General features: G+C 43.8%; 2 protein-coding genes across 4 annotated transcripts; both read right to left on the bottom strand.

Annotated features, from left to right (window-relative positions):
• Positions 1 to 5,544: 5,544 nt before the first annotated feature.
• Positions 5,545 to 9,132, bottom strand: dcakd (dephospho-CoA kinase domain containing). Of its 3 annotated transcripts, none has more exons than XM_076093852.1 (5): positions 8,849 to 9,132; positions 8,091 to 8,263; positions 7,384 to 7,587; positions 7,020 to 7,107; positions 5,545 to 6,757 (listed from the first exon to the last, which is right to left on the bottom strand). In XM_076093852.1, exons 2-5 carry the CDS (start codon positions 8,200 to 8,202, stop codon positions 6,472 to 6,474), a joined length of 690 nt encoding a protein of 229 aa, XP_075949967.1. In that variant the 5' UTR covers positions 8,203 to 8,263; positions 8,849 to 9,132; the 3' UTR covers positions 5,545 to 6,471. The 3 variants fall into 3 exon arrangements, with proteins under 3 accessions (XP_075949967.1, XP_075949966.1, XP_075949965.1); XM_076093851.1 differs by having other exon boundaries at positions 8,091 to 8,202; XM_076093850.1 differs by having other exon boundaries at positions 8,091 to 9,119.
• Positions 9,133 to 9,230: 98 nt separating this feature from the next.
• Positions 9,231 to 11,973, bottom strand: pus3 (pseudouridylate synthase 3). Its single transcript, XM_076093848.1, has 7 exons — positions 11,862 to 11,973; positions 11,118 to 11,535; positions 10,744 to 11,021; positions 10,473 to 10,656; positions 10,228 to 10,337; positions 9,928 to 10,100; positions 9,231 to 9,666 (listed from the first exon to the last, which is right to left on the bottom strand). The coding sequence occupies exons 2-7, from the start codon at positions 11,532 to 11,534 to the stop codon at positions 9,380 to 9,382; spliced, it is 1,449 nt and encodes a 482-aa protein (XP_075949963.1). The 5' UTR covers position 11,535; positions 11,862 to 11,973; the 3' UTR covers positions 9,231 to 9,379.
• Positions 11,974 to 12,291: the final 318 nt, after the last annotated feature.

The raw sequence follows: 12,291 nt of genomic DNA, 5'->3' as shown, positions 1-12,291 counted from the left end.
AGCCAAGGCAAACGAAACCGAAGGAAATTTTCAATTCATTCACTCCCTCCCACTCCCAATCAGTAAACTGAGATGGCTTCAGTTTGACATTTGCAGGGGCCAATTGGTGAGGCGTGAGGCTTATCAGGCTACTGCAGAGCATGCGTGTGTTTGTGGGTCCATGTGTGTGTGTGTGTGTGTTTTGGCCAGTGTGCAGGTCAGCGTGCGCGTGTGTCTCTGCATGTGTCTTTAGTCTCAATGAGACAGGAGAATGCTTGGCTTGGAGAGAGTGCCTCGTCTGAAATGTCTGAAGTGACGTTAATGAGCCCTTGGTGCTGTTATCTTTAGCTTCCCCACTTACCTCACCAGGGGAGATCCAAAGTAGAGACAGATGCTTTAATTGTAAGGCTAAATAGCCCTTCATGCTCATCTACTACACTTCCTCCCAACAACCGTTCAGCCTGCACACACTTACATGCACAAATGATTTTACTTGTGTGCACGTGGGCACCTAAGATGTTTTCTTAGATTTGAACACAAGAAGAATCTCCACTAGTCACACATACGTTTGGCCTATGGCTCAAACGGCAAGCACACCGGAGAAGCCAAAAGAAAGCATTACTAAGAGTCTGCAGCCATTGGAGCATCTCTGTGAGGCTGCACTCAGAGCTTAGCTGTGCTCACAATGCTAACATGCTGATGTTAAGCAGGTATAACGTTTACCATGTTCACCATGTTAGTACGTAACTGACCGTTCGCTAAGTCCCACCTTGTTGGCCAATCACAGTGTAGCATTGTCCAGCATCCGACCAGGGTGCAACAACGATACGGCTCTGCTCCGTAGACTTTAATGCAGTGAGCACTTATATGCTACGCAAGCTACTGAAGCTATTTATACACATGCTGCTTTTGCTTTTTAATGATTGTAACAGTAAATTAAGACCTACCCGACTTTACAGGATCAGTGTTCTTCCTAAATGTCATGGTCTTCTGTCTCGATTGCAGGTGATGTGGTGGTTCACTGTTACGTACATAAGTACGTAAGTTGAGACCTGATGATGGTGATGATTTCACTAAAAGCCCCCAAAATGAACCTGCTGATGGTGCTAAAGGAAAAGTCAGGGGATCACCAAAGTCACGAGGCGTCATCCTGATGGGAACAGGAATGTCTGTACCAAATTCCATGGCAATCCATCAAGTTGTTTCAATCTGGACCAAACTTGTGCACAACAGGCCGATTGGTATAGACATCCCTAGAGCCATGGTCTCAGGTCAGTGTCTATTAAACACAGTGACTGTCAATAACTACTGCTAGCTGCTCACTAAAAATAAACAGTGTTATTTGTACTTGCTGAACTCCTCCTTGAGGCTACAGTCTGAACACACTAATCCAGAACCTCTCTGAAAACTTTTACTGACTATAATAAACAAAGATGTCAGAGAAATTATTTTCAAATGTGGACTTGCATGGTAGACGGTGGCATGTTTATGCATCATTGTGAACAAAGTAGGTTAACCGATTCAATATTCCTTTTATACAACATCACGTCTACAATCCTGTCATGCCGGCATAAGGAGGGCTCTGACCTGGTATGCTCTCAAAATCTCAGTGAATGCAATAAACGACATGATTACAAGGGGGTGGCAGGGAGCGATCTTTGTGAGACCTTAAATCTCGCTTGTATTGTGAAAAGCACAATGCCCTCATCAGTTTCTGCTGCTCTCTCGTCAGCTGTATCACCTTTGTGGATGAGTGGTCAGCGAAGCCAGTGGGGAGATATATGCATTCGTGATAAGCTCTCTTGGTGAAGTGTTTTTTTTTACTGCCAATAAGTCATAATGCTCAAGAAATGATGTATCCTAACCCCACTAGACCAGCTTGTGTATCCTTTTGACTCACTGTTCCTTATACTACTGGATGCAGTACAACAACCGATTTTGCATGTTGCTCATGGTAGTTATTAAGATTGCGCCAACAGAAGATCTGGTGTCCATCTGACAAAAACTGCTTTAGGGATATTTTAGTAATTAAAGCGGTACAGTTTCAAGTATTCTCCAATACAACATGTTGTTCATTTCGTAAATGATGGTCCCATTTAGAATAAAATAGATGATAATGCAGGGTATGCTTTAGAGCGTGGCTATACCTTGTGATTGACACTACCAAGGCGTTGTCCAGTCTGGGTGTTGCCTTACAACTTTAACCCTTTCACAGTGTGTATTCAGCTCACGAAAGTTCATTTGCTTGGCCAAAAATGAGCTCCATCCTCTCGTGTCAGTTCTGGTTGCAAAAAGCCAAGATGGTGACGACCAAATACGGCAGTACACAAACCAATGGGTGACGTCAAGGTGACTACGTCCACTTCTTACAGTCTATGCTGTAGATCAGTGTGTACGCACATTACCCCCTGCACTAGCACTCCGAGGGAGAACATGGCAACATACATCCTCCACTTTCTCCACCATCATCACGCTTGATCCGGGGACTGTCCAGTGTGTCAGTGACTCAATACCAACGGCCTTGTTCCCTCACGGCCCTGACTGGGCCGGGGCTAACACGTAGGGACAGGCTGAGTCATGTGGCTGGGGACGCTCCGCTGGCGTGTTGCCTGTCTCTTCACCTCACCGCAGTCTCGTGGATGCAGCCTGACAACAGGCTATACGGAGGCGCTGCGTGTGCCTCTTCCTCAGCATGACACAAGATGTCAGAGTTCAAGAACACTAAAGTCGTTACAGTTGCTCGGGCCAGTTCATTCTACCCGTTGGTGTCGAGCTGCATTTGTGACCTGCTGTGCTAAGGGAGAGCGGGGAACAGCACCGGTGGCCTTGTGGGTTTTTCATCATTGCTCTTCTTGTTGATTTGTGCTTTATCAAAATGATAAAAACTGAAATCGAAGCATTTAAAAAAGTCTCAGACTGACAAATCACAGCGTAGCTTCGGCCGGCTCCGACCTGGGTCCGACAATTATCCGGCTCTGCTCCACAGACCCTCATGCAATCGTTTCAGGTTTTTCTTCATTTCCAGGCTAGTCTTTTGGACTTTGAACTAGTCATGGTTAAACCTTGTGTAATAGTGAAACTCATTACCCGGAGAGGTTGGAAGGACATTTAAATTATTCTTGATTCCTGAATCCTTTTATTGAAGTAAAGATCTGAGAATTTTCCTCCACCAGGAGTCTGAAAGTGAAGCAGCTAAATGGAACTCAGCCATCATTAACTATATCATTTAAACCTGTGCTTTTCCTACCGCGACATGTCAAGTTGCCTTCCGTGAAAAGGGCCCACAGAAAATGTAAAATGTACTGCCGGAGACTGACTTAGTGAGGTTCAAAAATCATTTAGTGTATTTTTGGTTTGTGGCTCTTAATTAAACAGTTCCTTTGCACCCACTCCTGGAGCAAAGTTAACGTACCAATAAGAATCATAAAGGTTTAAGTTGTCCCATCCTAACAGCTGCTATAAAACAGTCCTGAGAAGAGGTCTGATTAACCAAATAAATGAAAAGTGATGTGCATGGGCTTTAACATGTATTGCTCTTACGTAACCACTATCCTTCCTAAATACTGAAATGTCTCTGTCTTTTATGAATAAATAATTCACTAAAAGGGCACATCTGAATTAACAACCACTGAAGAATACTGAAAGTCTGTTACCCTCTAGGACGACACGTCCTTTCGTTGTGGTAATGGGGAAAAAAAACTAAATTAGCCCCTTGAGTGAACAATTCAGACTCAAAACAACGGACTAATTAAATAGTTATTGAAACATTGTTAGACTGTCAATTATCAAGAGTTGAGTTTTTGGTGCAAAGCTGTTTTATTTTGTTTGCCTTTTCCCAAGCTGCTTTCCCTTCCCTGACAAAAAAAAAACACAAACAAACACTCAGATATGAGATTCCAAAATGTGGACACACTGTGGTGCCGAAGGCCAACTCTCTGAACACGATGGTGAGATTATAGAAGTCTTTACCCCCCCCCCCCCCCCCCCCGCCACCAGGAGATGATTTGCTCTTCTCCCGTAGAGGACCCACCACACACAATAAAGCAGCGTATCCATGCACTTGCACAAAGTGTAATAAGGCAACTTCAGACGTTCACCTTTTAGCTTGACACCTTCAGAATTACACCCAATTTATATTCAGACTGAGACTTCACCACCCTTTCTGTGCCTGGAGCATTCACACTTGCTGGTACAGATATAGTCTTCCTTCCCCGCACTGCATCTGGCCTCTGTCTGCGTCTGAGAGAGAGACGGAGAAAAGGCACACTTGGAAATCTCTGCCGAACAGCTGGCTGCTATAATGCATGTTACCCTTTGAATTAAGGCTGTCACAATGTTCGATTTTCACCACACAATCATCAGGGCCAAAGGAATTCACAGCAACGGTTTTATCGCAGTAGCTGTAGAAAATTAGAAAAATAAATGTTTGTTGTGCGCTTTGCCCCTTTTTTTGCAAATTAATTACGCTCAAAATAGAGAATCTCAAACCATGCCTGTAATTATTTAAATGGTGCTGGATTATTTATAGGAAATGATCATATATTTGTATTATTAACATGGTATCAGTATTTCATTTGTAATTATCTATACTTGTATACACCCCTACTTTGAATGACGGCAGAGCCAGGTTTTCATTTGTTATTTTAAAGCAACCTAAGAATAGACCACGCTCGTCATCCTGGCATTGTTTTATGGACAATGGTATGTACTGTTTGCACATGTGCAAAAGACTACACTGTGTCTGTGGCTGTGATGTTGTATATTAAATATGTACGTGTAGACATGCAGCCTTGGTTCATTGCCCCCCCGCCCATCCTCCCACCGCAGCCCGAGTCACTTTGCATTAATTCTGCTGTGCCTTGATATAAACAAACAGCAGACCAATAGGGCGCTTCAGACAGAGCCAAGCAAGCCACGCAGGCTCGTGGGACCTCAGTGCCAAGATGATGTCACCACGCACCGCCTGTGGGCATGAATTTTATGCCGAAGTTCTAATGTGGACGAGAGCAAGGACATCACAACTGACCGTTAACACAAGTTCATTATTGTCCTTCTCCTGAAGAACCGGCACTAACACACCTGTAGGATCTACTTACATCAATGTCGTTTGCACTGAATATTTGGTTGGTTGATGCATTTCAATATTGCTGAAATTTATTTTTGATATTTACCAGCAACTATTCTGATATTCAAATACTTTTTTTTTTTTTTTTTAATGGCAACTGTACGCTTTGATCTTTTTCATCGTCAGACACGATTGTGAACAGAAAGTTTTGGGGACTTTTGGTCCGTCTCCTTGGGTTCTGGCTAATTCTAACACACGTCTTTCCCATCGATCAATCAATAAAATAAACAGCTGATTAAGTTGCAGCCCTGATAGCTGCACTTCATTGATTCTACACGATGATAACTTTGTTTTCCTGAGTCCTACTCATCCTGTGAAAACATTTGTATACTGTACAGTCCGGTCTGTGTCTCTGAGGAGAGCTGAAGTTCAGAACTGTTGAGAACTAAAGACATCCAGCATGAAGAATAAGATCTTAAAAAAATTATAAACTGACACCGTTGTTCTTTTAAAACAGTATTATTGGATCATTTATATTTCACTTAAGCAGCTAATGCTTCAAATGTTGTGTTTTAGTTACAAAGTGAGTGTGCCAGAAAAACAAAATCACAGACTTAGTATTTACAGAGGGCAGCTTCAAGTGTAAGAAAATACAGTGATATATATATATATATATATATATTAAGTCTGTTAGTTCATGCAAATTCACTCTGTTCCCATTAAAAATGGATTGTCAAATACATTCTGTCATATATATCTTCATTATACAGGTCATTAACATTCAATCACAACATCTTCTGTCGGCATCGGATCGTTCATATTGGGCATTTTATTGTGTTTTTCTACGATGAGTATTGCAACCAATTTAAAACCTATTCATCACTGGCTCTTTCTACTTACAACTCAGGTGGAAGATTGCAAACAAATTTTAAAAAGTACAGAAACCACTTCTGACTTCTGCACTTCTACAGCTGTTAAGAATGTAAATCTGTTTCCTCTCTACGGCCCGTGTTTTTTATTCACAATCCATGCCATCACCCAAAATGTTTCATTTGGAGATCTCCACAGGGTATAAAAGGTGTCGACTGCTGCCCCATAATAAAAAGCTTAGACAGTTTTTAGGCCCCGAACTGTGATCGCTGTATCTGCATCGAGACTCTAAGGTGTCCCAAAACCAACTGAAATTGCACGTTCAGACCCTTCACACCACATTTGTCAGTGCATTGTGTGTCAATAATGTAAGCCAGTGTTGACCGCAAACAGAGCATGTCCCATCACTGAACTGTAGTGGTGGGCGCTGTGAAACTAATCTCACAGTAAATTGCACGGGGGGGGGGACCTCCCAACGTGACTTCGCCTGCTTCTAGTCACACACTCCTCCCTCACCGGATCCTGGACCAAACTCTCTCCTCCCCTCATCTCTGCCGTTAGGACAGAAGGATCTTGGCGGCATAGAGCAGCATCCCACCCAGACCGGTGGTGGCGGCGATAGCAATGACCCTCACTAAGAGGAAGTCCATGGAGTCCTCCAGCTTCGTGTGCAACCGCAGCACCTGCCGGTGGGCGTCCTCTCGGCCGCCCGAGTTCTCGATGACGTGATTGGCCAAGCCGCGCTTTTCGTTTAGCGGCATCTGCGCGGCCACGCGCTGCTCGGCCTGCTCCTGGGTCAGGCCGTCCCTCTGCATCAGGCGCGAGAGCTGAGTGGCAGGGTCACTGAAAAGGAACAGACAATGGAGGTTATTTATGGTGCCTTGTTAAAAAAAAAAATCATCCAGAGGCGGTGAGTCATGCTAACAAGGCACACAGAGGGCTGGAGAGAGGTAACCAAAAACTCACAAAAAATTGGGCTTAATGGCCAGTTTCTGTCACAAACAAGCTCCAAATATAATGATTTAAAATGTGAAACCTGTGTACAAACAGTCAAAAAAAGTTAAAGTGACGGGGGAAATGGGGGAAAAGTGAGCGGTGGTCTTACCAGTAAACTACTACAGTGTGGTTTAGAAACTGAGTGAGACGTCTGGTTTCAAAGAGAAGGGGCACATCCAGCACCACGTAGCGGTACCCTGAGAGACAGAAGAAGAATCGATTAGTGTCAACACATTTACACTAACAAATAACAGAATCAAGGACATTTTAGTTTATTTTAAGGCACTTGAGATATCTCGAGTTGCTAAAGAATAAATGTAACGAGTGGGAGTCATGACAGGTGCAGTACGTTTTTTTTTTTTTTTTTTATTCTGAAGTGATTGCTGCACTACGAACCAGCCGTGGCTCACTTTCAGTAAACGATCCTCCTTGTTCATGGTCACCAGATAACTGAGCCAGACTTCCTCCCTCACCTCTGAGAAAGTAGAGCAGGATCTCTTTGAGCATTGCTTTGTGGATCTCCGGGTGGGTGATGGAGTTCAGCAGCTTCCTCTTCTCCTCGTCGGCGAAGATGAGCTGACCCAGCTTCTGCCTGTCGATCTCTCCGTTCTCGAGCAGGATCTCGGGCCCAAAGTGGTAGACGATGCGGGAATAGGCAGGAGTGTGCGGCTCCACGACTGTTATCGAGAAAGGGCGACAACAGTTGGTCGTTTTAATTAACAAAGAAATGTGTCAAATTAAAAAAAAAGAAGTGTTTTCGCACATAGATTGATAGACGAAACCAGTGAGTGTAAGATGTTTAACAATGGCACACAAGCTAAAGATGTATTGGAGTGATAATCTAAATGTATTTAGTAACGGACTCAATCACATCTTTAGCATAAAGCCTTGTGTTTTCTCCTACATAAAACTAACTGTACACTTAGATCTGTGACCTTTTTATCTTCACCACGTAACTACGTCATCGTCCCTGCAGTCAACAGAGACGGCCGTCGTGATTCATGCATTCGTCTTAATGAACCTCCTACAGGCCCGGCCTCTTTGTTAGCCCTTCAGTATAATAACAAACATTGTTAAAGTCAGTGATGTGAGCCATAGGGGCGAATCCCAAATCCCACATCTGTGTGTATTTGAGGGTTCAAGCCGGATAAGGGGAGGGGGGGGGGAGATGTTCCCCTACCTTTCCTGGCCACAACATCTGCATCAATAATGGGGCACCCAAGCTCCCGCAACATTGAAGACACCGCGCTTTTCCCCGAGGCGATGCCTCCCGTCAGCCCCACCAGGAACATCTTGAGGCAAAGACACGGAGAGATGTATTCAAGCAGTGCAGTAGTAGTACTGTTACTGCAACTGTTTATGGAGACGGAAGAGAAATTTACAAAAAAATGAATAATGCTGGCATAGAAACAACTCGATTGCCTAAAGCTGGATTTGTTTGTAAATAAGAGCAATGCAAAAACAACTTGAAATATCAGGGAACTTTTTCCTTCAAGTGGAAATACATAAAAGTAAATAAAAACTGACAACCAGGCTATAAAAAAATACAGCAAATTATGTATATACCCACACACAACAGTGTCAATAAACAGGGAATTGTTGCAATATTTGACTAACAAATACCTAAAATAGAGACACATAAGTGCCAAATATTTCCAGATTAAAAAACGTGTCATGAGGTATAAAAACACGCCCCCTGCTGAGGAGGCGTTGAGCTACACGCAGGTTATGTATCATGTCTAAGAAGTAAACCAGGGTCTGTTTGACAGCTTTGAAGTTATTCTTAACTTAACACCAAAATAAACCCCGAACAGTCTTTACGGCTTCTTAACGTTGGAATCAACGAGAGAACGACTGGTTGTTTCCAAACACATTTAAGTTACTTTGTCACAGTTATCAAAAGACTTCCTTTAAAGTATTAATGCTTTTTTAACTTGCCTCGTGATCGTGTTATGCTCCTTTAATTCACCGAATGTGCAGCGCGCGAGTCCAGTCAGGTGCAGAGCCACAGTGGTGGTGCACTACTAAACAACCAGGATTGCTAACAAGCTAACGTTAGCACACGTCTTGGATCAGAGTCGCTATAAATATGCAATGAAACGAGGTCGCAGCCATTTCCGCGTCGTCCTGTTAAACACGCAATTAAGACGACAAAAGGTTGGCGACAGTCGTGTTGTTAGATATTGCTGTCTGCAACTCTTGACTGTTACACAACTGATTGCTAATGACCTAGCTTGACGAGTGCCACCTCAAACATCTTCCGACGTTTGTTACATTAGTTCCGCCTCGCTCATTGAAAACCAAACTCAACGGCAGACACTTTTTTTTCCCCAAAAACGTGTTTATTTCACAGCAAAACAAAGATTTGCATGAATGACAATGCAAACACAGTTTCATGAAATAAAAAAGGTAAATCCATAAAACGAAAAAACGATGTTTTCGCATCAACAAAACATATATCTGCCAAGTTCATTCTCCTGTGAGAACCTTTTCAGCTTGTTGATCTGTACTTTGTTTTGGCGATGGCATCTCTGACAGTACAGGCAGACCGGAGGAGTTGCGGGAATGTTTGGACCTTTTCCCTCTGTGCACCATTTCACCTCCATTCTCCCCTTCCTCCAGCTCCAGCCGGCCTCTTTTCACAAAATGGTTTATTCTGGACTCCAGGCTCTCGCAGCACGGACGCTCCAGCAGCGGCCGGTAGTTTTTCTGCCTGCTGCCTTCTACTAGCCAGCAATGGTTAGAGGACACTCCACCTGTGGATGGAAACAAGTGAAAAAATGTATATACAGTTGACATTCTGATTGGGTATAATAAACTGGGTCCAATAAAAGTATTTAAAGGATACATAGGGATGTAATCTGTTAACAGGGAAGTTATCTAATGCATTAAATGGAAAAAAGTATACATGGTCTGTTGTGGATGTTGTTCTGGGCAGATGTTAGATTCCTAAATTATTATCACAGTCAGGCTAAAACTAAAAGTGTTGAGGTTGTCCGGGTCCGTTTCTTTCTCACCTATGGACTCCAGACCCTGGATCATCCCATGGAGGATGTGGGTCCTGACTGCACTCTGGGTCCAGTGTTGTATTAGTGCAGACAGGACGTGGGTCGCCTCTTCGGTCTCCTGTTTCCAGCTCAAACCTTCAAAGTGGCAGTCGTGCAGCACCAGCGGGTAGTCTACCGCCATGCTAGAGACAAGACAGGAGATGCAATTGTAGTTTCACTGTTTGGTTGTTACGATCATTGAATAAGCCGGAACATAGGGTTTATTTTTTTTAACTTGTGTAGGATATGGAAAACGTCATATATTCACACCTGTATTGGGGCTTCCTGGGGTTGCTCTGAACATCCAGGAGCTGATTAATTATCTCCGGGGCTTCCAGTTTCTGCCCTATCAGGAGAAGCAGTGCCATCATGCATCGTACCTGCAGCATGACACAACAGGAAATTTGCTGCAGTAAGAGGCCGCGAATGTCATTGATCATCAATGTATATGGAACGGCTTTAAATTAACGTCAGTTATCGCTGAGCAGAGCTGTAAAACCTGTGGAGAAAAATACCTGGTGGTAAAGGAAGCCCAGTCCTTTGATCTCAAATATGAAGAGGTCATACTGGTCCGTGCTGGGGATGAGCTGAGGCCGCACAGGCTGGACGGATGCCGACAGGATGGTCCTCTCAAACTGCAGGACTCCGTTGCCCACATCCATTTTGCACAGGTTACGAAAGTCAAAGGTGCCCTCGTATCTGTTGGGTGTTAAGAGGCCCTAAAATCAGAACTGTGACTTCGAGGTTGTGACACATCAGGGTTCAACGCTTTGTGTTTCCACCCACCTTTTTGCAGCATCTGCCATCGACGTCACATCCAACGATCCGCGGGGGAAGTAGTACCGGTACGTGCGTGACTGACAGTCGAAGCGTGCGCTGAAACCCTCTGCTACTGGTGCCCAGTCCAAGATCCTAATGTCCTGGGGCAGGACTCTGTTCAGCATCTTCACATATGGAAGCTCGGAGCCAGTAGCTTTGGTCTTGGCACTAACAACAACATGTTCAGGGACTGCGACGCCCAGTCCTCCACAAAACTGTGTGGAGCGCAAATCAATGGTTACAACCTGTGGAGAAAAGACAGTGTTAGTGTACGCAGGCTGTCATGTTGTTTTTGTTTATGTTGCTGCCTAATGGTACCGTTCCTCATTACTTAAACTCACTTGGGAAAAAGCACTGACTCCTTTATCGGTGCGACCACACCGGTGGTAGTTGGAGGTCTGTCGGTCCTGAACCAACCGTGTCTTTAGCAAAGCCTCAAAGAGTCTGGCCTCCACCGTGTTGTCCGTGTTCTCCTGAACCGCAAACCCCTGGTAGGACCATCCCAGGTAAGCCAGCCGCAGAGCCACGTGGCGCCGAGGGTTGGCAGAGAAGTCAAAAGGACGCTCCTTGCTCGCTTTCTTACCCTTTTTTCTGCTGCTGGTGTTGGTATTAGATTTACAGTCTGTGTTTTCATTCGGGGATGGATCGGACATCAGCTCTGTGTCATCTCCAGCTTCACTCGTCTCCTTCAGCTGGGACTTGAGCTTCTCCAGGTCGGCCTCCAGCTCCTTGATTCGCCTGATTAAAGCCTCTGACATGCTGCTCAACAAATAACAAAAAGAGGATAACTTTAATTTAATTTTAACATACACTTAGGCCTACTCAGCTAGTTGTTAAATGATAAATATAAAATTAATTAATGTAGTTTACTCAAGTGTCAAGCCAACTTAAGCAGTATATTTTGTACTTTTGCTTCATTCCCAGTTGGATTTAACACACTAGCTATCGTTAGCTGTAGGTCCAGCTGACTAGCTACACGCTACATTTACAGTCTGTTGTTAGCTTAGCTCGTGTGGTTTGTTACACTGCAGATATTAAGGCTAGTGCTGGTCGTAAATAATATCGTAATACAACTGTTACTTTACCTTTTGATTTTAGTCTCAATGTTTCTGATAAACTTGTCTTTTCTTCAGTTTTTCTTGGTTGATGGCGCACACATTACTATTCGTGGTTTGCTGGAGTCGGACTCATTTTGAGACCGGACGCATTTCCGGAAGGGGGCTTCCGGGAAATGTAGTTTATTACTTAAAGTATTACATCCGTGCTTGATAACAATTATTTCTCCTAAACGTATGACTTATTAGATCTACCCAAAGAAAAATATTAATTAACAGAAGACATTTTCTCAATAGATTTTTTTTTTTTGTCTTAAAAAAATATAATTGGACCTCTTCAGCCCTCTTCAGGTCTGACAAGGACAAAAATGCTGTGTGGATGAACTGCTCAAAACTCCTTGAAATACATGTGATGGACATGTTTGGACACAAGCCAAAGAACCAAACAGCAGCATGCAAG

The sequence above is a fragment of the Anarhichas minor genome, unplaced genomic scaffold (assembly GCF_050575085.1).
Source record: "Anarhichas minor isolate MPS153535 unplaced genomic scaffold, ASM5057508v1 ptg000017l, whole genome shotgun sequence".
Lineage (NCBI taxonomy): Eukaryota > Metazoa > Chordata > Actinopteri > Perciformes > Anarhichadidae > Anarhichas > Anarhichas minor.
The sequence above is the reverse complement of the archived record's forward strand: the minus strand, read 5'-3'. Positions and strand labels throughout refer to the sequence as shown.